This window comes from Asterias amurensis, chromosome 11 (genome assembly GCF_032118995.1).
Source record: "Asterias amurensis chromosome 11, ASM3211899v1".
Taxonomy (NCBI): domain Eukaryota; kingdom Metazoa; phylum Echinodermata; class Asteroidea; order Forcipulatida; family Asteriidae; genus Asterias; species Asterias amurensis.
In genome coordinates, this window is record NC_092658.1 from 10,357,717 (window position 1) to 10,383,513 (window position 25,797).

At 38.5% G+C, this 25,797-nt stretch overlaps 1 protein-coding gene across 1 annotated transcript; it reads right to left on the bottom strand.

Moving 5' to 3' along the window:
* Positions 1 to 1,585: 1,585 nt before the first annotated feature.
* LOC139943741 (uncharacterized) lies at positions 1,586 to 24,156 on the bottom strand. The gene is made up of 4 exons (XM_071940514.1): positions 23,505 to 24,156; positions 10,333 to 10,416; positions 8,511 to 8,648; positions 1,586 to 6,294 (listed from the first exon to the last, which is right to left on the bottom strand). Exons 1-4 carry the CDS (start codon positions 23,791 to 23,793, stop codon positions 6,002 to 6,004), a joined length of 804 nt encoding a protein of 267 aa, XP_071796615.1. The 5' UTR covers positions 23,794 to 24,156; the 3' UTR covers positions 1,586 to 6,001.
* Between the last annotated feature and the right edge of the window lie 1,641 nt (positions 24,157 to 25,797).

Here is a 25,797-nt window from a genome sequence, read left to right on the forward strand (position 1 = left end):
TTGGTTCCAAGACCATTGGTGTTGCACGGTCACGCACAACCGCACGTTTCGATTTATGCGCAGCAAACTGTACATGCTTGTAATGAATGAACATAGAGGGCGCTGTGACTAGACTTCTTTTCCCCCCCAACGACAAATCCGGGAATCAGAAATACAAAGCGCCCTCTTTGTTTATTCATTACAAGCATGTACAGTTTGCCGCGCATAGATCGGAACAGTGGTTATGTGTGACTGCGCAACACCAATGGTCTTGGAACCAAGACAAAGTGTAAAAGGGACCTAGGCTGGGACAGTGTGAAAGTGCGTTTGGGTAACTGTAGCCATAGGGTACAAAAACTCCCAGGGCCTTCCCAGGGCTGTATTCCCTGGGGATAAAAGACACAGTGTGAAAAGGGCTTTTTGTAACATGTTTACTAATCCCTAATGGAAGTTCAACTGCCCTTAAAAACAGCCATCAATAATACATTGCATGCAGTGTACAGCCCTGTTACATCCACACCCTTTAAACTGATTTCTGATTTCCCTAAATTTACATATCACTATCACATGATCAGCTTCCCACCAATCCAAACAGGAGAAGGTCTGTTCTTATCCAATTGGCATAAATGCAAATACACACACTCTTTGTAAAAAAAAGGAAAACCTATACAAACACACCCTTAAATATGAAAACAACGGAATGAATTCAGAGATTGCTATGAGGAAAAAAGACAAATTAATTTGTTGTGGACCTTCCAGTATTGATTAATTAAGTGCAGTATCGTTCAGTGAGTTGTTAATTACAATGAGCACTATGTATATTGATCTGATAGCCATGTCTACTATCCATACATGTATAGCCAGTCGTAAATGACCTACTGTGATGCTAATAGTATAATACAGTGTAGCATACATGTATATACATGGATAGTTCACAAGAACATGTACACATTGTGGTAAATCTGTAATTAAAGGCAGTGGACACTATTGGTATTTACTCAAAATAATTATTAGCATAAAACCTTTCTTGGTGACGAGTAATAGGGAGAGGTTGGTAGTATAAAACATGGTGAGAAAAGGCTCCCTCTGAAGAGCCATAGTTTTTGAGAAAGAAGTAATTTTCCACGAATTTGATTTTGAGACCTCAGATTTAGAACTTGAGGTCTCCAAATCAACCATCTAAACGCACACAACTTTGTGTGACAAGGGTGTTTTTTTCTTTCATTATTATCTCGCAAGTTTGATGACCGATTGAGCTCAAATTTTCACAGGTTCTGGCATTTTATGCATACGTTGAGATACACCAACTGTGAAGGCCAGTCTTTGACAATTACCAATAGTGTCCATTGCCTTTAATGCACTTCTTCAATACCGACATTGAAAACCCCTTAAATAAAGACACTACTTTCCCCCTTTGATTATAAGCGTACAAAAATTTAAACTTTACAGTACATTTATGCTTACACCCATAGTGTACAACGTCCTGAAATCCTTTAGGATGCTCGATGGAAGCAGATACTAAAAATAAATCACCATTGTTCCTGTTGTCGGGTATTTGCAGCCCCCCCCCCCCCCCACCCCCCAAAACAAAAAAAAAATAAATAAAAAAATAAATTCAAAACAAAAAATTTGAGTGGATTTTACCAGGTAAGTCTTCAGCCAACTAGCGTCACCAAAATTCCCTTACATTCATTTCACATGAAGTACATGTACATATGGACCAGGCTTACAAGACTACATGTAGACGTTGACAGTATAATCAAAAACATTGAGTAGGCCTAAAACACAATGCGCTTGTCTTTAAAATTATTTACCAAACACTCTTAATAATCTTACTTTTATGATGGAAACTTAAATAAAATATTCCTTTAAAATACAATGTATGATATATAAACTTCACCTTCTGTTAAAAACATAAAAAATAGATATAGTTTACTTCATAGATGATACATATAATATGATACACTTAGGTAGTATTTCAAAATAGAAAGATGGTTTTTCAATTATGGTAACTTGGAAGGGAATCAATATTTAATATAGGAGGATAAATTTCAAGGAACACGCACAATTAATTCTTTACATTTCACTAGTATCAGTGTTCACTTTTTAGGAAGAATCTGCTTACACAGACAAAAAATGGAGGTCATTTTTGACATTATTTGTGACTTGGTGAAGTGCACTTTATAGGAGAATGGATTGTGGTCTGGGTCTAGTTTCATAGGGCGGCTAATCGAAAAGAAAAAAAATTCAAGCTAACAATAGCAGAATTTATTTTGCTTAAAGGCAGGGTATACTTTTGGTAATTACTCTACAAGTTAATGCCCATAAAAACTTATGGTATTGAGCACTGAAGAGCTGTTTATAGTATAAGAAATTGTGAGAAATAGCTCCCTTTGAAGTACAGTGTAGTTTAAAACTACACTGTTATAGAGGAAAAGGTAATTTTCACCCCCAAAAATTGAATCTGAGAGAGGTTTCAGGCATGAAGCCTATCTGAAAGCACACAATTCTGTGCCACAAGGGTGGTGTTTCTTTCATTATTTTCTAATAGTTTCGATGACCAATTGTGCTTAAACACCAAGTGAGGATACTTGTCTTTGTCAATACCACAAGTACACCCTGCCTAAAGCCAAAGCGTATTTCACATGGTTTGCAAGAATATTAGCTCGAGTGTTTACTATGGATTTACATTGTCGCCAATCATTACCTTACATTAAGCACTGGAAGGTTAGCATACAATAAGCACAAAGTAAGCTGATAAGCAGCTCTATGAAATTGGGCCCTGGAAGATAAAATGACTGCATGGTTGCACACTTGATCAGAATTTGCGTACATAATAACACTAATGCACTGTTTTGAACATTACATTTTATGATAGCTTGTAATATTTGTGTGGGTACGTTTCCACAGTCCCTTTCAAATGGTCTACATAGACCCCATAGAACAAATTCAAGATCACCTGGAAGACATAATGGAGAGTGGGTCCATGGAGGAGGTGGGTCGTAGTCTATTGGACCAATTTATATGGGAATTGCTAGAGATGGTGGTCATAGATTTAATGGAAATTTGTACTCAGTGGCACTAGTCTCATTTTTGCATATTCCTTTGTTGTTTCATGTTTATTCATTGGCTTAGTCATAGCCCAGAAATGCTGTACACTGGTTCCTGTGGGCCTTTTTAATAATAATTCAGTTGTTCTCAAGACACTGTTCTGGAAAGAGTTAAGTTTTAAAGAGATATATCTTTTTACAGTTTGTTCCTGTAGCTGTATGCAAGTTCAACAACATACCTGATGAACTCAAAGTTTTTATCGGAGGTACAAGAAGGAAGGAACGTTCATTGACAAAATCATCAACGGAACTCAACTAAAGATCTTGATGGATGAAGAATGAAGAGATAGAGAGAGGGAAGTAGAGATTCCGGACTGAATCAGGATGCTGTGAACAGCAGAGTGTGATCGACACAGGAGGTGGATGTGTAGTAACCATGTATAAGTCGTGTGGCATGTGGGACTATCAGAGGTATATAGTCCAAGAAACTGTAATCCAGTACAAGCTATTTGCTTCAGCTGAAGTCAGCTTTCTCTGTTGTGGGACCATGGCTGGATATCAGTACGTTTTCTGGAGGGAGGATGGCGGTTGCAGTTGACGGAAGAGAAGCCAACGACTTATCACCTAGCATTATGCGGTGATGAGACAACGATGTTGGAAGCCGTACCATGACATTGATGTGACCCATCAAGGGACTCAATGGGTGGGGAAGGCATGGAACCAGCAGTCTCCATTGATTTCAACTTGAGGCATGGTGTTCGTCTGGGAAGTATTCTGTGCACTATTGACTATCATCAGAGAGGAGATAATTCGCTCTTTGAAGCTTCACTTTTTCAAGTTCTTCACTATGGAGACCCCTGATGCGTGTACAGTTCCAGGCCCTGTCCTTTTTAACTTTTGACATTATCATCGCAACTATAATTTGAAGTACCACTGGTTTCAGACAAGCAGTGGAGACCCGACCACCTCACCTTTTTGAACTTTATTTCACCATAAACTTTGAAGTGTTTTCTTTCTTGTATCTAACAAGTGTCATGATTTATGTATTATCAGTATTTGATTGTATGATGGGTTTTTCTCAGTCTTATTATGTTTTTTTGTTGCTATTTTCTACATGGAAATTGATTAATCTTTGAATGTACAAGCTGTGGAGAAGTTATTTTATATCTGGATATTTTCCTGGAAGTTCAAGTTTTCTCTCTCCAACTGATGCGATTACTGAGAAGAGTGGAAATAGCTTCGCCGGACAGCCCCCTACTGGAGGAGTAGAGCCCAATTCTCTCAGAGAAGTTCTCATCGGGCCTTGCTGACCCTGCTCTTCGAAGGGAGGTTAGCCGGTTCTTGCAGAAGTACCCGAGTATCGAGTTCGCAGACCTGAGGAATGCAGTGTTATCACGGGAGAGTCCCCCACCACCCCCAGTAGCAGAGGCGAGGACCGTTGGGGCCAAACCCGTCGAGAAAGATGATGTCCAGAAGCAGCTGGACATGCATACAATACAGCTAAAGGCGACACAAGAAGCACTATATTTTATAAAACTTGGTTAGTTGTGAGACCAAATCCCGCTCTGGTTATTTGTCTCTGTTTAACCCCAACTCATTGAAAATGTGTTCAAAGAACCAACCCAGAGTACATGTATATCGACATTTGCCTACTATTTGGCTGCATGTGCATGTGTACATGTAGGTTTCAACACATGCAATATGGAACTTGGAATTTGGAAAGGTTTTTGTCAACTACCCAACATATTTACAACCAAACTGTTCAAAACAATGCAATGTTTTATTAACACTCAGCGCGTTCATATTTAGACTTCAAAACTAAGAACCCCTGCTCACAAAACAAGTCTCAAAAAGTGTGATGCCATTTTGCTACTGGAAGAGTAACTACGTGTCCATACAAGGGGAAAACAAAAGTGGAAGATTCCCCAGCGTTAATTGGTAAAAAAAAAAAAAACATAAAACAAATCTAATTAGTTGTAAATGCGTAATGTGCAGTAAAAATAACCAACAACAGATTTGTCATGGACTATGTGCACATTGGCTTTTGCTGCAATCAACAGTTTATTTAGGGTCTACAAAGGATATTTTCACTTTTCAGATGTGAACATATCTAGCTGTATGATTGGTACTAGGACAACTCTAAGCTTCCTTCCTTCTCTTCTCTCCATTGGGTTCTTGGCTAGTACAGTCATTAAGTTTGCTTTTCTGAAAGTTCTTGGCTTCACAACCAGAAGAAATGCAATGAAATAGGGTTTTCCTCCCACATCTTAAAATGAAACTTCCTTCTTGTCTTCTCTCAATTGAGTTCTTGGCTAGTACAATGATTAAGTTTGCTTTTCTGAGAGTCCTTTGCTTCACAACCAGAATAAATTATATAAAATGAAATGGCCTATTATAACTTCTATAATATGAAAAATTGGGTATGAGTAATTAAATAGCGTTTTTGTTTTGATAAATGAGCTACTGAACACAATTTAAAAAAATGCTTGTACCACTCATTTTGGGAGGTCCTCATACCATTTGAACATAGTTGTTACCTTTTATTGAACATTGCATTGAAGCCATCAACAACTGCAAGAGGAATCTGTGATTAATAATACAGAACAGAAAGTGCCCTAACACGTGTCCGTAAACATGCATCTCGGATCATGTGCATTTACTGCGTTGGAAGTCCTTTCTTTTTAAAATTTCAGTTTAGTGAGACAGATTTAAAGTAGATACTACTTTGGAAAGACTGAAGACAGAGGGATACAAAATTCTTTACAGTTACACTGTACATGAGTCTTCTGGAATATAAAAATGATATGTAGCTTTGAAACAAGACAAGAAAAAAAAACTAAATAATAATAATAATAATAATAATAATAATAAATAATAATAATAATACTGCCGTACCGGGCAGAAGTAAGGCTCAATTAAAAATAGTACAAAGAAATGAAAGCACTGAGCACCTGTTTTTCTCTCTGTGTCTCTCATAGTTTTCCCATGAGCTTCCTTCGAGAGCTGACAGTCTCTTCCTTCTTCCCGCCCGGTTTCTCCACCTCCGCTTTAACCCACACCTCCTCAAGGTGCCATGCCCTCGCTATAAGGAGATACAAAGTCCCGCTGAGTACCGTCAGGGCGAACGACCCCCAGGCGATGAAGAAAGACCACGAGTAGTTTAAGACGTACCCAGTTGGGAGAGGGGGAAAGGCTGCAGGGACTTGGTGTGTCCCATAAGTGAAACTGATCATGAAGCACAAGGAGCTCATCAGGCTGAAGACAGCTGGTGGAAAAAAAGAAAAAAAAGAAAAAACCATTACAGGAATGCTCTATTAAAGAAAGAGGCTAGAATAGTACATCCTTTTTATCTGACAACTTACACCTGTTATCTCCATGTGTACGTATTGTTACAAATGACAGGGTGCAAAGTGAACTGTTGCCTGCTTGCTCGGGGCAGCCACCATCAGGCAACCTTATAACAACTTTTTTTTGTAGGCCTACCCTGCTTACTTTTGTGCCAGCTCCAAAGATTGTTTGAATTCAAAATTCTACAGCTAGGACCAATTATCCAGACCATTTAAGTTGTACACGTGCATGACACATGCTTTCTGGCTTGTGCTGTGCATTCGTTCTGCTGCATAGTGTAACAAACCCGCAACTGGCTTGCAAATAATATAAGCATGATGAATAGAGGCTGCCTGCACACGCGCTTTTCAGGCATTGTGCTTTCCAGGATTCACTGGTGCCACACATATGTCATGCTGCACATATAACTAGCGTGAGGACAACTAGAGAACATGGGCCCAATTTCATTGAGCTGCTAAGCACAAAAATTTGCTTAGCATGAAATTTTCTTGATAAAAACAGGATTACCAACCAAGTCGATTTAATGCCGACCAGGTGCATTGCTGCTGGAGGCAGCAAAACAAAAGATGGGGTCAGTTTTGCATAGTCAGACTCACAAGAGCAATAGTGGTCCGGTCCGACGTCTGTTTCAGCGCTGCGTGCAGCCAACACTTCGAGCCACAGTGCTCTAAAAAATGTCGCCATCCCAACTATTTTTCAAGCTAGTGGGAAGTCGACGAAGGTACCTGAAAGACGTAACAAACCTACAGTAGCATATCATATGCCAAACGTGAACAAATTCGGGTAATTTTGAACTTTGAGGGCATGTTGTTAGCGTGCGCCTAGCGTCACAATTTTTGGTCACCGGGCAGGGTAATCCGAGTGTACCATCCGCACAGCAGCCGTAGTGTGCGTTCAGTCTGCTCCGCGGAACATAGTTCTGTACGTAGGAATCATACCGATCAGGTACCAGACGTAGTGAACGGGGCCAGACTACACATTTTCTCTTCAAAAAACATGCCTCGATTGACGTCACAAACAGCACCCTCTCAGGTCGGGACAAACTCTTAAATTTAAAATTGTATTTTTACTCTTAGAAATATCACTTCCAGGTGACTTTAATATCAAGTAAATTTGTCGCCGAGTGAGTACAAAACCTGGAATTTAAGACCCAGGACATCGACAAAAACAAGTTACACAATTCAAAAGTACTCTAAAGGATGCAGTGTATTGCTCTGGAGTACAGGCACTTAACGTAAGTACAATTTTTCAAATTGGTGAACATATCATTATTAACTATAAGCTACCAATACTTCAAATGTTCCTTTTGACTGAGCTCAGGTTAAGTCAAAATCACTTTCATTAGAGGGGAGCGTGGAGTACAATTTGAAAGCACTCTCTCTATTTGAATTCAGCTATTATGAACATTTCAATACTCAAAACGCTGATTTGGAACTCATTTTGTGGTATCGTTCCTCATATTGTGCATGAGAGCACTTAAGAGTGCACTTAAGAAATGAAAGATTTGTACTAAACTTTGCATTTTGATGGATTTGTAGGGAATTGGTTTACAGCACGTGTACAATACATTATCATATGATTAGGTCTATCATTATTCACACAGCCATGGTACAAAAAAAATCCACTCACTCAGGTATAAATACATACAGAAAGGCTGACTACACAGGACAACAAAAATAACTCAGAGACATGTGTTTGTTATGTAACAAACACTGGGGTTGCAGTTGTTGAAACATCAACAGAAAATGACAAGTCAGTATTAAATTTGGTTGTAATAACCTAATTTTTGCTATGAAAGACGCTAACTTGTAGGTCAAACCGTATGCGGGTCTACACACGTACATCAAAGAAAAACACAGCATTCCTGGTTTGATTTCTGCTGCACAAGCACGCACACACACACGCTCGCAGACGCCATCTTGTAGGGCAAATATTTGAACGGTGACGTCATATTCAATACGTTTTTAGAGCTTTCCGTTTGAATCGGAAGTGAAGATGAAAGTGGGTCACTTTTTGAGGAAGACAAAGAAGATGTGCTGTAAGTTACTTGACGGTACAAAGATTATCACTCTGACAAGTGTGGCTCAAGATATGAATTTTGAATAATAAAGTTGAAGAGAAACAAAGACCTACCTCCAATTAAGAACATGATGCCACAGTCAGTGAAGAGTACAGTCAACATAGTCCACGTGCCCTGAATGCTCGTCATAGCGGCACAGAACTGCATGGCGAGTGCTGCACATGCTATTATTGCAGCACATTTCTCTGTGTCTGTTTCAAAAGAAATTATCACAATTCAGAAACAGTTACCAGTTTGGACTTTTGTTGAAGGTAATAAAAATTGAACAATCCTGCCCAGAAAGTACAATCTGAACACATGTACTAAACTAAGGCAAACTATACCTTTGACTTAGGAACCATTGGATTGTTTTAATCCTATAGGCCTATAAACTGCTCACAAAAAGTTAGGAAACTTTTTTCAATCAAGTATATTTTTATCATTTATTATTCTGTTTTGGTTTAAGTTATATTTCAATGCAAAGCTGAAGTGTTCCCCTTTAAAATGATACCACATTTGCAATGATGACATGTTGCTGAAATTGGCTACATGAATGACAATGGTTGAAAAATGTTTCCTAACTTCTTGTGAGCAGTTTGTAAAGGTAGACACATCCAATAAAACTAACATGTGAAAACTTCATTTCAAAACAGTCGCTTTTTTGATATATTGACGAAAATCCGGAGTGAATTTATATCCTTGAAGGAAGAATAATCCCTAAATAGAAATACAAAATCTGAGATAGATAACTGACAGTTGCGCTTCTCAGATTAAAATTTTGGGGAATAAAACTGATATCTTTTTACGTTATCACATTACTTCGAAGTGAAATGTTTCTCAAATTGTGCTTTATACTATCGAAAGCTGCTTTAGGCTTCTTACCAAAAGAAGCCATTATTTCCAAACATAGTCAAAATCAGTTTGGACACCGATATTTTCTACTGACAAACTGGAGAGAGCAAAAAACTTCTAGTACAGTATTGAATTGTTTAGTTTATCTGTTGCTTTCTATTGTATAAATGTGTGTATTTGTTTTGTAAAGCGCATTGTGAGTACTTGCAGTACTGAAATGCGCTATATAAGCATTTCTTATTATTATTACTATTATTATTATTCTGGTAACAGGGACTGGTAAACACACTGTGAAAGATTAAAGGCCCGGTCACACAGGCCCCGATAACGAGAACGAAAAACAAGAACGTTAAAAATGCACGCCCTTGATTGGTTGAAAAAGCATTGGCGTGTTCTACATGGAGCAATTCAACCCTCTTTGCGTCTTTTTGTTATCGCTGCAGTGTGACTATGCCTTAATTCTCTTTCATTTTGAAATGCCTTGAACCTTTATTCAGTTAAAGTACCAGTAAATCTGTGCTGTAAAATTTTATGCAAGAGAAATGTAAATATGTGCAACCAATATAGGTATGTAAATCTTTTTGTAATATATATTTATTTATATATTTCACTACAAAATTGTATGCATGAAAGAAATAATATGTGCATATCAATACAGGTATTCAAATCATTTTGTATATTTATTGACATATTTCACTACACTTCTCTGCAGCGCCAACAACATGATGATGAAAAGGGAAGAGGAAATTTTCAGATGGGAGGGGGGAGGGGGAGAAAATCCACGTAATCAGGTAGGGAATGAACACTTAATCCATATGCATTCCTCAAACTCTTGAGGTGTGATTAAAATTTGGACAGTAAAATTTAAGACTTTTTAAGACTTTTTAAGGATGTATAGAGACCCTACGTTTTCTGTTCATACTAATGTTTTTTGCATATTGTTGAGCGCTGTGAGCATCACTGCCTGGCAACAGTGTGCGCTATATACATGTAAAAAGCCACTCTTTTTTAATATGTAAGTAAAACTACGTGAATAATACTCACAAAATCTTATACTTAAGTAGGTAGCGCCAGGAGCATTTGGCTTGATGCTGGATGTAAAATTGTAGACGACGCATTCAACAAGAGCTGTAAAGGAAAGAAACAGACACTTAGTGAAGTGCAAACAGGTGTGAAAACTAAAATGAGAAACTGCCAGCCGAGAGGCGTAATCTCACTCAAATTAAGGACCTGAGAAGTGTTACAGTAGCCATCAATTCTCGCTACAATGGGCAGCATGCCGTAGCGATACCTCTCTTCATGGGACTTAAATATTCAGAGCGCATACTCTAGTTCTCAAAGCTACGCATTAAAGGATTTGGGTACTTTTCGTAACACATAACACAATGTCTGCAGATTTACATTTAATTTACACCGTTTGAAGATAATGATAGTTGAAAGCATACCTTAAAATACTAGTTGTTGAGGTGCTATAGTTTTTGAGAAATGAGTAAAACAATGTCATGAAAAACAAGTTTTTACATGCGAAAATATTTTTTGTCTCATGATCACTGAGACGATTACATTGTTATACTCACATCTCAAAAACAACAGCAACTCAGCAAGTAATATTTTCAGGGAAGCTTTTTACTATCATTATCTTCAAACTGTGCCACTTTTATGCATTGTGTTTTCTGTCCTACAAAAAGACAGTACGTAGACCCTTGAAAGGGAAGTTATACATTTGGTAAATAATCTTTTAATTAATGGCAATAAAAACTTTTGGTTAGAAGCTTACAGCAGCTAGTATAAATACATATGTACATGTTGTATAAAGAATTTTGAGAAAAGTTTCACTTTAACAGTTTTTTATGGCCCAAAATTTGAATCTGAGAATCTGTATTACTGTTGTGCAGTTTCCATCAAGTTCCTCCACCAAATCCCTCAGAATCAACCAGAGGAAAAAAGGATATATGCACATTTGACACTTTGTCCCCCCCCCCCCCCCAACAACTCGCATCGATTGATTATGGTGGATTGCGGCAGTAGAGATCCCTACATTAGAAACTCTGCTAGGTTGATTTTAAAGTGAGTGAGGCCATTTCCTACACGCATCCCTAGGGGGTGGGGCTTTCAATGTTTCTAATACATTTTCGAGTACCATGAGCTGTCAGTGACATCATATCAAGTTGAAAGTACTTTGACAAATTAGGGAATCTAATTCTCTAAACCACCTGAGAAATCCACATTTCTTAGCCGTATTTTAAAAAGGAAAGATATACATTTTGGTGATCACTCTTAAACTTAACGACAACAAAAACTAACTGGGTTAGCTATACAGTAGCTTTTGAAAGTACAAAGCATTTTGAGAATCTTTTCACTTTCAAATTACGTGATATCGTAAAAAGACAACAGTTTCATGCCCAGAAATTTGAATCTTGGAAGCGTTAACTGTAAGTTCAGTACAGGCTGTCAACTCTCCCTGTTTCTGCAAAAAAAATCCCTGACCAAACTTTCCATGTTCGCATGAACATATTTGTAAATCTCTCGATTATGAAACTTTACCCCAATCTCAGGCCTGTATGCTTTGGTTTTGAAAGGACAAGGGCACCAAGGCATTTTCTCATCAGGTAAAGGGCACCCTATGAGGAAATTGTAAATTTCTACTGGAGAATTTCAAAGGCACCAAGGCAATGACCAGGGGGCATGGAGGCAATCGCAGTTGTTGCCTCTGTGAAGTATCAGGCCTGCTATCTTGTTGAATGATTCTAAATAGCTACCTGATTCTTAATAATCATCACAATATGAGATTTGTAATGTTTAATTTCTCCCCGACTGTAAGTGAGAACATGTTGACAGCTCTGTATAACATACAATGTAGCTGTGAAATGTGTTGATAAATTATGCAACGTTTTGATATTCCCAAAATGGCAAAGGTGTTAACTTGTTGTGCTGATGCCCGCACACCTTGTATTTTGTGAATGTGAAACTGCTGTACATAAAAAATGATAAGTGATAAACTTGAATACAATTTGCAAGATGTACACCTACACATACCTGACATAACACTGGAGAGGATGCTTTAATGAATGTATTTATAATCTAGGCCCACTACACCATTACACAAAAACACATTTTATGATACTTTTTATGATCTGGACCTGGTCATGCTTGAAATGATCAACGCCAACAAAGTCATGTAAAGGAATCGACTGTTTAAGAGGTAAATGTAAATCCAGTTGCCTATACGCCATGTTACGTATTGTACTTTGAAAGAGCAATTATACAGGTAATTATTTGACACTTATTATGTACTCAGAGAATCAAAATAATGACTGACCAGTAAGTTGTTTTACAATTGTTGCTTGCTTAAAAATAAATTAAAAATAAATGCTATTGACACTTTGGGTAAATGCAAACATGAACATTCAACAGCAAACCCAATGAAAATCTGGGAACAAAATTTGTAAAATTGAATTGGGACAGAATAGAAAACAAATGACAAATGACTGGAGCAGAACCCTGGTGTAAAGTCAATTGTCATGAATGCATGACACACACACAAGCTGTTGCTTTAGACATTGTACAACACCATCAACACAGTGTAATGGATAGGAATTCCAGACTACGGTGTACATGTAATATAACACACAACCTACATGCATGAAAGGAATTTCCTATAAATTGTTAAATAACGAATGCACACTTGCATGCAAACAGGTAGTGCAACAGATAGTTTCAGAATACCTTGTTGAAATTAAGACATCTGCAGTATACAACTGAATTTGTTTTCTTCTTCCTTTCTAGAAACTGATATACATTGTAAACGTAGCCCTTGCAGAGTGTGGTATGCTGGCTAACCAACACACACCCACACTTAATATTGTTACTGGTATTGATAATATCAAAATAACGATATTTATGAAGCGCCTTTTCCAAAAAGGGGATGCAAAACGGGCAGAGAAAGACAAGGAAAAAACAGTGATAATCGGAATAAAATCGGAAATGAAGGCTCTCTATATATACATACGTGCAGACCAAGCCAAACAAATGTTGTTGCAAGGCACTGGACACTATTGGTAATTACTAAAAAAATCATTGTTAGCGTAAAAGTTTACTTGGTAACAAGCAATGGAGAGCTGTTAACCATATAAAACATTGTGAGAAACAGCTCCCTATGAAGTATAGACCTCAGAATTAGATTTTGAGGTCCCGAAATCAAGCATCTGAAAGCACACAACTGTGTGAAACGAGGTTGTTTTTTCTTAATAATAATATCAATTGTGGCTTCTTATATAGCGCACATGTCCATCACTCAGTGACACTCCTGACGCTGTAAAATACAGTATTTTCTGCAAGGTGTGGGACTACGTTTGAGTTATGAGACCTAATTCTGATAGCACCATGTACATGTAATGTTTTTACAAGGAGCTGTGTCGCAATTTGCTGCCGATCGGACCAGGAACGCCTTCTCTTTTTGATAAGTGCACTGGGTTCTTTTACATGCGTTACATAACACATTGGACCAATGGCTTAACGTCCCATCCGAAGGACGAAGCAATGGTGAAATGTCTTGCTTAAGGGCACAAGTGTCACGGCTGGGGATTCGAACCCACACTCTGCTTATCAGAAACACCAGAGTTTGAATTCGGTGCTCTTAACCGCTCAGCCACGACACTTCCATGTTTTTTCTTCCATTGTTATCTCGCAACTTCGGCTACCAATCGAGTTCAAATTTTCACAGGTTTGTTATTTTGTGCATAGAAATACACCAAATGAGAAGACTGGTCTTCGACAATTACCCATAGTGTCCAGTGGCTTTAAAAAAAGGGATCCAACATTTTTGACAGAATGAGGAAGTCCTTGCGTCGCTTTCGTCACTATAAAAAGACAATGACGTACCTAAATAAAACAATGGGAAGTGTAGAGAAGTCCTTGGTTTACACTGTGTGGGAGTCAGTACATATGTAGTAGGTACATGTATAATCATCAAACCACACTGTGTGGGGGTGGGTACTTGTTCATAAACATTCAAATCGAGGAACTTTAACACAAAAGCAACCGGGTTCTCGGTTGAGTGAAGGTTCCCTTCTGGAAAGTGTGTACAAAACAAATGGGAGCTGTTGCCAAAAGGTACATGTAGAAAAGAAAAAAAAGGGACATTTAAGCTGGTCACCAATTGCAGGTATTTAACAAAAGGGTTATCAATTGAGTTTAATAACCTGCATGGAGACCTGGTATTAAAAATTACACAAAATCCTTCATTCCCAAACATGGAAAGCCACCACGGTCACACAGACAGGTTTGCTGGTACATGTACATGTATAATGTATACATGTACAGTGTGTCAGTAACTCGTAAGTTTCAGGCAAAAAGGCTGATTTTGTTTCTATTTTCTAAAAACTCAACAGAATCAGAACCACCAGGTGACAATGTTTCAACGACACACTTTTAGTCCAAACTACAAGGTTCAAAGCTCAGACTCTTGAAACTTTTTGTAAATCCCTAACCCTTCGAAAAAAACTCAAATTTCCATGTTGCAATTAGAACTTAGAAGCAGTTTTGGAGGTTGGGGCATTTTTTAAACTTTAAAACATTTAAGAGCACAAGATTGGGTTTTATGATACTTTAACTTTCCTGTCATGAAAGTAAAAACCTAATTTGTCATAATTTTTTTTACAAACACTCAATCCTTTGTCCTCCTGATACCATTAATCCTTTTAACTTTATCGGATCCTTCTGATTCTGGACTCTCTGAATGATATTGAAGGATTCAAGCCAACACAAACCTGTCATCAGTCCGGATTAACAGAACAAACTTCCTGCAAAGAGAATAGCATAGCCCCGGTGTACTGGCATGGTTGGCTGCATTAAGTTTGCACCACAGCACATTAGAAATAATTCCGAACATAAACTACAGCTTTGTATACCAGTAGAAAAAAATTAATGAGGGCTTTGGGATGCCTGTATGGCATGTATGATATGAAAAGTGCTATTTATAAGACCGATTATATTTATTCCATTTTAATGATTATAAATCGGAGGATTCTGAGCTTCTTCACTTTGCGAAGAATTCGGGATACTGGAACTTTGCAAAGGGTACCCCAGCAAAGACACAGGGCACTACAGCAATTGCTGTGGGTGCCGTGGGTTATTTCGGGGTCTGAACAGGCAATGTGTTGTGAGACACAGTGGCCAAGCGGTCCAGCACACCGAATTCAAGTTGTGGTGGCCGAGTCATCACAATGTGGGTTTGAATCTAGGTCCCGGCACTTGTGTTTTTGAGCAAGACACTGCTATTATTTCGTGGCCTAAGTTATGGATCCTGGGGAGTAACAAAGTAGAAGTAGAAGCTGATTGCACGGACACAGGCAACGTTTTTTTTGAGTTCCTGTGGTCATGGTTAGTCTGACTCGGTCAAAAAGCAGCAATTCATGAACAGATTAACTCTTTGAATTTGGTGCGCTAGACTGCTTTGCCACGGTTTTTACCATACATTGCCTGTGTTTAAGACCAGGGCCGAACTTCATGGCTCTGCTTACCGTAAGCACTTACGGAAGCCGGGAATTCTGTGCTTATGGCTTGTATATTTCACAGGTTAGCTGCGAATTTCAGCTTTGGCGCGTGCGTACCCCATATTAATAGGCATTCTACTTTTACAAGCAGCTTACAAGGCTAGCGCAGAAATTTGGCACTTGCACGTAAGCGGGGAATTGTGGTGTGTTCTGTGATTGTAAGCGCAAAAGTCGGCGGAAGCAGAGCCATGAAGTTGAGCCCTGTTCCTTTCATGTTCATGTACATGTACCAGCCAAAGTTGTATGTTATATAACATTGTTCTCTGGGATGACGTAAAGTACATGGTAACTGCTATATAATCAAGGTCATGTCTGTTTTCCTGTATAAAAAAAATAGCAATCCAGCTTGGTTAAATACCCTTGAATTTTGATTCGAATCAATCAATCATGACAGAGAAATGAGACCCTTGCAACATTATCCAATACATTTGTAAGACTTCATTGTATGCAAGGCTTACAGCTATCAGAACTATTGCTGGTGGTACAAATATAACTTTATTCATGGGGATAGAGCTTTATTACACCAATTTTAAGTGTGTTACATAAGATGTAGTGAATCATACTAATCTTTTGTTGAAGGTGTTACATTGAGCGGTATTAGACCACTATCCAGTGTAAAATTTATGTATGCAATTGCTGCCTCTACAGTAGTAAGCATACACAATTTAATGTTCACAAAACAAAAACAAAGCTACCTCTATTTATTGCGTTGTCAAAATTAGCTGCACCTGGACATTCCACAGAAACCATGTACGTTGTACGTACGTAGCTACATTGTATGTGACGTCAAGTGCATCAATATTGGTTAACCTTGAAGATCAAGTTTTATGGAATTACCCGCTCATGAAAATAATTAATTGTTGAGTGGGATATTGTATGGATTCCATTGAAAAGGGGTTACATTATCATCGTAGAGCCATTTTTTTGTCTCATTCCTAATTACTGATCCCCATCACATCGCACCAGCGAGTTGTTTTGGCTTCCAGCCTCGATCTGGGCCCAATTTCATGGCTCTGCTTACCACCGAATTCTGTGCTAACAATCACATTTCCCCACTTACATGCAAGTGCCTGATTTCTGCGCTAGCCTTGTAAGCGTAGAATGCCTAGTAATGCGGAGTACGCACCCGCAAAAGCCAAAATTTGCCGCTAACCCGTGAAATACGCCTGTCGTGAGCACAGAATTCCCTGCTTCCGCAAGCACCCATTCTGTGCTTATGGTAAGCAGAGCCATGAAATTGGACCCTGGTACATTGTAGCTGAGATCTGGGCCCAATTACATAAAGCATCAATCACAAAAATTTGCTAAGCACAGAAAGGCATTGCAAAACAAAAACAGGATCTCGGCCAAAATTACATTTTATAAATCTGAATTGTTGTGACTGGTGCCCCACAATTTTGTTTGCTTAGACTGAACAATCTGTTTTGTTGCAAAGAGTTCTTCAACGGTTCAAAACCTTAGATGGTTTTGGCCGGCGATAAAGGATCTTGACGAGGTCCGAGGTAATTATCGCTTGGCCAAGACCCTGCAAGGGAAAATCAATCATTAAAGACTACATATTTGTACCATTACATTATTGCAGGTTGTATATATTGCCCCACAAAATGTATCCTTCCTTTTCTTGTTACATTCCAATTATCACCATATGCTACCCCAATCAATAAATTGCATGGCCGACACAAAGGTGACATTGACAACAAACACTCCACACTATTGTTATACTATAATGCTCTATCATTGTTTTGCCAATTGATGTTCACAAGTAATTAATTTTGTCTTCAATCATACTTGAATCCTCGATTCTGATTGGTCGATACATGGCAACACACTGTTTTATATTAAATAATATGGTTCATCACACCCTGCTGCGTATTGCGCTGTTCAAACTCAGCAAAAATGCATTATTTTAAGCTGGCGTCCATTTGCTTGAAGATAAATTTGTAAACACACACAAAGCTCTTGGAATATAGAAAAATACATATGGTATCCCACATTCAACTTGACCCTTGACCTCAGCAGTGGGCAGTATAGCCACAGCCTTTACAGAATGTGAACCCACAAAAAGCAAAACATGCATGACAGTGTACTATACATGTACGCAAAAACATTGACAACTCCCAAACTGGTGCACCAAAAATTATTATGAATAATGACATCAGGTGCATTGGGCCAGTACTCATGGCTTTTACACTTCCAATGAAAGAATGAATGCTCTACTCTAGCAAGATGCAAAGGTCATGGGTTCAAATAACATCAGAGTGTTATTTTCCCCACAGAACTCAGGAAAGTACGGACTTTATCAGTGTATCAACTGGGTAACAACAAACTAACACATGTAAATCTGAACTTCTGTTGTGATTTTAAGATTCCTGTCATTCTTTTAGGAAAAAAGAACAACCCAGGAAATCAGCGAAAAGGCTGACAAGTTGCACCCCTTGCATTTGATCATCACCAATGTGGCAGACGTACACGCACAAATGCAAACAACATAATGCTCGGTATTCAACTGTTCTATGTATTTTGAACACCAATGATGGGGCTATAAATTAACACTAGACAGGCCTGAGGACAGTGATTTTAGCATTGGGTCAGTAAACTAAAAACTGGATTTATAAGCAGGTTGGTCTTGTGTTTTTTAAATTGAATAATTGTAGGCTGCCTCACTGTGTAATATCTTTGTGAAAATTATTTGACTTAATGGATCTGAAGTCTTTCAATTTCAATTGAGCATCAAGGTATGACTAAGGCATAAATTAAAAAAAAAAAAAAAAAAGTTATGTTGGCGTAACGGGCCCCCAAAGATAGGAAAGGAAGGTAGGTTTTGGTTGGTTTTTTTTCCTCCCAGCCGCGAAAATTACATGTTTTCAAATTGTTTAATTTAAGCCAGTAGTATATTACGATAACAAAAGAAAACAAGGTTACACACAACATAAATAGTATTCATAAATACACCAGACAGTTTCTCTACTCCTATTGGTGGAGAGCGCGTCACGTGGGTGTGCCTAAACCTTTTGTTAATGCACACTGGAGCTCTGTGTATGCACACTGAGCTGGCTTCCGCGTGTCGGGCGCACAAGATTATCACGCGGAATGCGCCAATCATACATGTAGCTATCAGCGCAAAATCTAAGTGCGCGCGTGTACACACAACCCACGCGCCTCGAACAGATTCTTCACAAAGTTTTTGATTTTTTTTTTTAAACCTCAAATTTTCAATTGTTAAAGTGTCTATTAACTGTTTTTGTTTACGTTTTTATCAAAAGGGCATTTATGAATGGGAATAAAAGAGAAGTGACGAGTTCTTCAACGTCCGTTTCAAACCGTGCAGGGTCGTTGCCGTGTGATGAAGGCACTCGCCTTGAGCTCGGGCCTTCATCACACGGCCGCTGCCCCTGCCGGCTTGAAACGACGTTGAAGAACTTGTCGCTACCCTTTTATTCCCTTATTTTTAAACTCTTGATGACACTTATTTTATTTTTATGTCTTAAATAGATTATAAGCATTAAATTTCTTCCTTGATTTTTTTTTTAATATCCAGGGTTGGCCGTATTTTTAGGGTAGGTCGGGTTACATAGGTCGCTAACATAACATTTTTTTTTGTATGCCTATTGCCTAATGCGATAGTACATTGAATGTAGGCCTACATGTGTCTTCTGACTATTCTACCAAAATTCAAGCCCGATGGGGCAAAAGTCTCACAATTTGTTTTCCCCATTTTTGTCGGTACCCTGAGGTAACCTATGAGGAAACCAAATGTTACCCTTTGATGAGCCCCCAACAATCAAATACGTGCTGGGGACTTGCACTTCCAGGGTAAACCCCTGAGTTAATAGATTTTTTTTAACAATTATTTTTTATAGCTGGAGAGGCTGCATGGGAGTAGAAAATCTAATCCGACACAATAATAGCACAACAGAACCACTAAAGTGCATTCTAGTGTGTTCCTTAATGACATAAATTGGCTTCTGTCAATGTAATATTGATGTATAGGCTGGCCCAAATTATAAAAAAATGATACACTATACGCCAACAGTGTAAGTTTCAGCTGTTGAAAAAAACATTAAAAACATTTCATGCTATTTTCATTAAAGTACATGGAACCCATCCACATTTAAGATTTATAAGATGGCAGCCCATCTCCAGCTGCTGAAACCATGGGAGGGGATATTTGAATCTCAAAAACTTGCCTTGAGACGAGTTTTACTTATAGATAATCAAACTTTCATTGTACGTTTTGATTCCTAACCATAGGGAGAAAATCAGGCAAAATATCTTCACAGGATGCTTACTACCATCATCTTTATTTATAAACATAAAAAAGCCAATTTAATAGAAACTAATTTGTTAGGTTCACTTTATTACAAAGTACTGTGACCATGTAACACATGAGCACAATTTATACGACTAAATTACCTTTTAAAATATTTAATTGAAATTATATTATGTATTCATAGGGCATAATGTGTGTAGGGCCTATACAAAAAAACATACTAAACTCAGCCATTAGCCTTTTTGGGGTGTGGTACACTGTTTGGTTTGGGTGTACATGTATACAAATGACAATTTTACCCAAACCTAATAATAGTGCCTTATGAGTGTGTCCACCATATCTCAAAATGGCTCCTGACAAGTGTTGCTGGGCTTAAGAAAATGATGCATTACCCAACAGTGAAGGAAAATTATTGAGTTCCTATCAAATTTTCTGCATGGTCTGATCTTGGTGTAGGAGGCTTCTTCTTAATGGATCAATTCTATGGCAACTAATCATCGGCAGGTGGTTTGCATTCCGTCAAATTCTAAACAGAAACTTGTGAGTCTGTCAGGCGAGCCTGCTAGTCAGTGTAAAACCAGTTTTGACAGGTCAATAGTGTTACCATGGAGCTATTATAGCTCCATGGTGTTACCCATCAAAACCATACGTCATCTTGAGTGTGGGAACATATTAAAAGCCATAAGTCAGCAAAACAGTGATGAAAATAAGGAGTGGGGGATAAATTACATGGCACTTAAGACATTACAACAAAAGTGTAGAGTGTCACTGTCATGGTCGAGCGGTTTAGGAGAACGTCTAACTCAAGTTGTTGGCCCAATTTCATTAAGCCTACATGATGAGCAGACAAATTAACAAAGCACAGAGTAATCATGCTTTAATAGCAGAAACTGGGTACCACACAAAACTACATTAATTGTTACAACTGGTGCCCCACTAATTTTTTGCTTGGCAAATAAATTTGCTAAGCAGTATTTTCTTTCAGCTTTGTGGAATTGGGCCCTGGTGTGGTTTTAAAGTCACCAGGGTGTCGGTTCGAATTTGAATCATGGTCATGACACTTGTGTCCATGAGCAAGATGCTTTAATTGCTTCTCTTCACCCAAGGGTTATAAATGGGTACCTGTGAGGATAGAGGTTGATATTGTCGTGATTTAAAGAGCTCTCAGAAGCCCAAGGCTGTATTACTCCCTAGTGAAATAAGAACGATTACAGGAATGTTAAAGGCCGAAAAACAAGGGCACCTCCGGCATTATCCTATACTATCTGAACAAATTGATAAAACTATCCTCTTGGTCGGGAGATGTCAAAGCTACATGAATAAAAATCATGTCATTTCAGAAGAGGTTTATGGACTCTTTACATCCCTACAGAAAGAGATCTACAGGCTTGATCAAACCAAGGTCAGAACAGAGGTCTCTGTCTCTCATATGTGATGGAGAGTTCATCTCTTACAAGAAAATGTCAAGGACAAAGGAGAACTAATGAAAATTCATATTATCAGGAAATATCAAGGCAGGGCCTGATATTGTACATATTAATTTGAACCAAGAGAACAAACATTCTCTACAATTAAAGACTACTTTTTGTCATGTTCCTATTTATAAAATGTTATGATTTTAAAGAGAAAAAAACTTAAAAGTTTTTTTAAAGGTTTTAATCAAAGTTGTTGCATATTTCTGAAACACTGTAGGCCTATAAAGCAAAAATATAAAGTAATCGGATTTTATAGTTGATTCTTAATACAGTCATGTATCAAAAAGAGCTGTTTTTCACTTTATAGTTTAAAAAATAACTTTTAAACTAACCAGTCAGGAAGAGAGTTACCATCGCAACTACATGTACCATAATGCCGTACATTTGCTGGAGACTTTTCAATCAAAATTGTGCACTCACTCACTGTAGGTTTAAGTTTTCAAATTTGTCATGCAAAAATGGAATACGTGTCGTGGCTGAGTGGTGAAGTGTACTGGACTCTGACCAGCAGCAGAGTGGGGGTTTCTGACCAGCAGCAGAGTGGGGGTTCGAATCCCAGTCTTGACCCTTACTAAGCCTCTACTGCTTTGTCCTTCGTGGGACATTAAAGGAACACGTTGCCTTGGATCGGACGAGTTGGTCTATAAAACGCGCTTGAAACTGTTATGAAATGCATGGTTAGAAAGATATATTAAAAGTGGAATATAATGATCCACACAAGTATCACTCAAAATTGCACGGTTTTCATTCTCTGTCGCAAACTAAACAGTCGGCCATTACCGTGTAAGTCGAAGGAAGTAAAAAGAAAACCACGCCATTTCGAGGCATTATGTAGATCATTGTATTCTACTTTTACAACATCTTTCTAACCATGATATCGATTTCATAACAAACGGTTAAAGAACGCTTTTCAAAGACCAACTCGACCGATCCAAGGCAATGTGTTCCTTTAAGCCTTTGGTCTTGTGTCGTGTGTTGTGTGATGCATCAATGAGAAGATGGTTTGCCTGGTGTATGGTTGGCTACAGATTGCGCCAAAGCACCTTGTTACTGTTAGGCCAAATAACAAAAAATACCAGTTGATCGTCCGGATTTTTCAAAAAAGAGGAGGATGAGGGTCTTACTATTTACTATTTTCTTCAAGATGGCTGCTAAGTATTTCAAATCAAACAGGCCACCAATTCTTCAGTTTGAATCAACCGCAAACTTATTTATACCTAGTATTAGTTGCATGAGGACCTGTGTTAACACTAACAATAACACTTAACAGGGTCGGAGAACACTAAAAAGATTTGCTGGTAGGCATTCACTAGTAATTGTTTTATGAAACAGACAGTTTTATTTATTTATTTTTATTTTTATTTTACAAAAATCGAAAAATAGTAAATAGTAAAAAAAAAGATGCGGCCCCAAAAAAGGATGCGGGCGGGAACGATCAACTGGTATTTTTTGTTATTTGGCCTTACATGGTCGTATGGAAATAAATGCGACTTAAATTCCTGAATACTAATACTATAGAGCTCTGGAGTGCCCTACCTAAACCTCAACTGCCCTTAGACCTTATCACAAAACCCGCGTGCCTGATTTTTCTCAATTGTCGGAACGCATTGTGGGAAGGGAAAGGGGTAAACAATGCCCAGTGTTCCTTTCCTTTAAAATCTTTCGCTATAAGTTCTTAAGTTTGTAATTCGTACACCAAAATAAAAACAATTAACAAGCACATTGTAAAAAAATTTGCAAATCAAAATTTCTAAATGTTTTAATGTTTTTTAATCTTTTTCAATATGAAAATATTTCACAACGAAAACTAAACAGTAACCGTCAAAATAATAATAATTACAACAAAACAAAAAAAATTCAAAATTAACGAACAATTTTTATGAAAACCAATCTTTTGTGGCAATGCCAAAAACTTACCATCCAGCGGTTCTTGACTGCTTTGAGCTGAAGGGATAATATCCTCAGTACTAAAATCGGCCGTGTAGTTTGGATTCAACACAAACCCACAATACAGCCACAATCCTCGGTTCCGAATCAGAACTGGAACGGGGTTGTCCGCCGTTTCATTCACGTAATAGTTCCGTACAGAGCCAGTGAAATCTGTCTGTGTCCAGTACGGCGAACCGACGGCAACGGCATTCAGTACCAACGCGGCAAACCCGGAGAAAAGGGCCAGCAAAAGAGTGGAAGTTTTAGCGAAAGGCATGGTGAAGACGTGCGGGCAACACACTCGCTACATCGGGGGGAAACCGTCTCCCTAAACGGCCAACTGTTTTTACACACGGCGGTGCGGTGGTTATCCAATTCCAATCACGGACTCACTCACTACTCAGTGTCACGGATGTCGCACCCGATGTCACTCGAAAACAATGTGAAAGTACTGCTCCAATAAAGTGCAAAAGTGGTCACAAATTCACATAATTTAATGGCTGGACACTTGTAGCATTAACTCAGCATAACTTCAACATGTTTCAAGCGACTTTTCCACTACTGAATTGAAAGTTGTTACAGTAAAAAAACATCAACATACTCTTCACGTAGCGCACTTGTTTACAATCCAACAACGACATCGTCTGTTCTCTCCCCCCGTGTGTCCGTGAACCCTTCCCTTCACACTGTGGGGACGGCGCCCAGACATCATACGCATGCAGCATGCAATGCGTGCATTCATCCATGCCGTTCTTCAAAACTTGGACAAGGAAAAAAACAACCTGTTAATTTACGAAGGGCGCCCTCAAGGCATTTTGATTCTGAACTGTGTTGGCATACTTTTTTGTGGTAGATTTTCATCGTGGGGAAATAGTGCGGTGAATTCATACGAAACAAGAGTCACAACAAAATAATACACACAATAATAACACAGGCTCTTTCGTTCAAAAAATTACTAATAATTTGTTTTTTGATTTCGTTTATCTTGTCTGTAATTAGCTTTTCTGGAGAAGTCTCTTATTTAAAATCAGACAGGAGGTTTCTTCACTGCATCCATCCGGCTGCCTCTGTCTTTTTACCGAAAAGGGATTGTTTCGCCATTATTTTGGCCTTTCTGCTCTTTTTTTGTTATGCGGATTAACTCATAGTTTTAATGCACAACATTATGAAAAAGCAATAAAATTGACTCTCGCTCATAATAGTAGCTAAGGTCACTTTTGCTTTGCTGAGATGCAGATCACTTGAGAACCATATTCCAGTATGTACATCTCTTTGAAAAAAATTGCCTGGTTCATGTTTCCCTCCATCCTACAATCTAGACGGTTTTAAGAGGAATTGCCAGTCAATTCTACTTCAGCTTTCGCGATACATCGATAACTTTCATCTTCTTTTGTTTCACCTTGTAGCCCGCCCCGCGGCCGGCAGCCTTCAGGCGAATTAATTGAGATGCAAAATCAACTTCTGCAGAACTCAAAATTTGAATGGGATTAATGGGATTCAATAGGATTGGTGTGGAATTTGGGACATGTTCAATGGGGAATCCTATAGTATGGGATCCACATAAGATCCCATCGGATCCCATTCAAAAATATCAATGGGACTCAATAACGGGATTAAATGAGAATGTTTTCCTGAGGGACCCACCCACCACCCCCTCCTCGTTGCTCAAACAATGTAATTAGAATACGAAACCTGGTATTATGAGTGTCATGATTAGTGAAGCAGCTAGGTGTTTATGAAAGTGTCAAGTTGTGTGAAGTCTCAACATTGAATTGCGTCACCATTCGGTGTTACAGGCTTCAATGATCCGGTAGCTAATTACAAGTTAATGAATAAATTATCCCCAGGAGTAATTGATTGCCACCTAATGAAGAAGAGAGACAAAAGAAACTGGATAATGAGTCGACTTCATCAGGCGGGATAGATCAATGTTATCTCTCCAAGGATGTCTAGTCTCAATTAAAGCGGCCAGCAATCACTTTCTTAGGCACGGGGCTAGACCCAGTAACTGCATGAACTGGGGCCGCTCTGTAACTTTAAAGGAACACATTGCCTTGGATCGGTCGAGTTGGTTGAAAAGCGTCTGTAACCCGTTTGTTATAAAATGCATATGGTTAGAAAGATGTTTTAAAAGTAGAATACAATGATCAACACAAATATGTCGCGAAATTGCGTGGTTTTCCTTTTACTTTGCGAACTAACACGGTCGGCCATTTATGGGAGTCACAAAATTTGACTCCCATAAATGGCCGACAGTGTTAGTCGACGAGGTAAAAGGAAT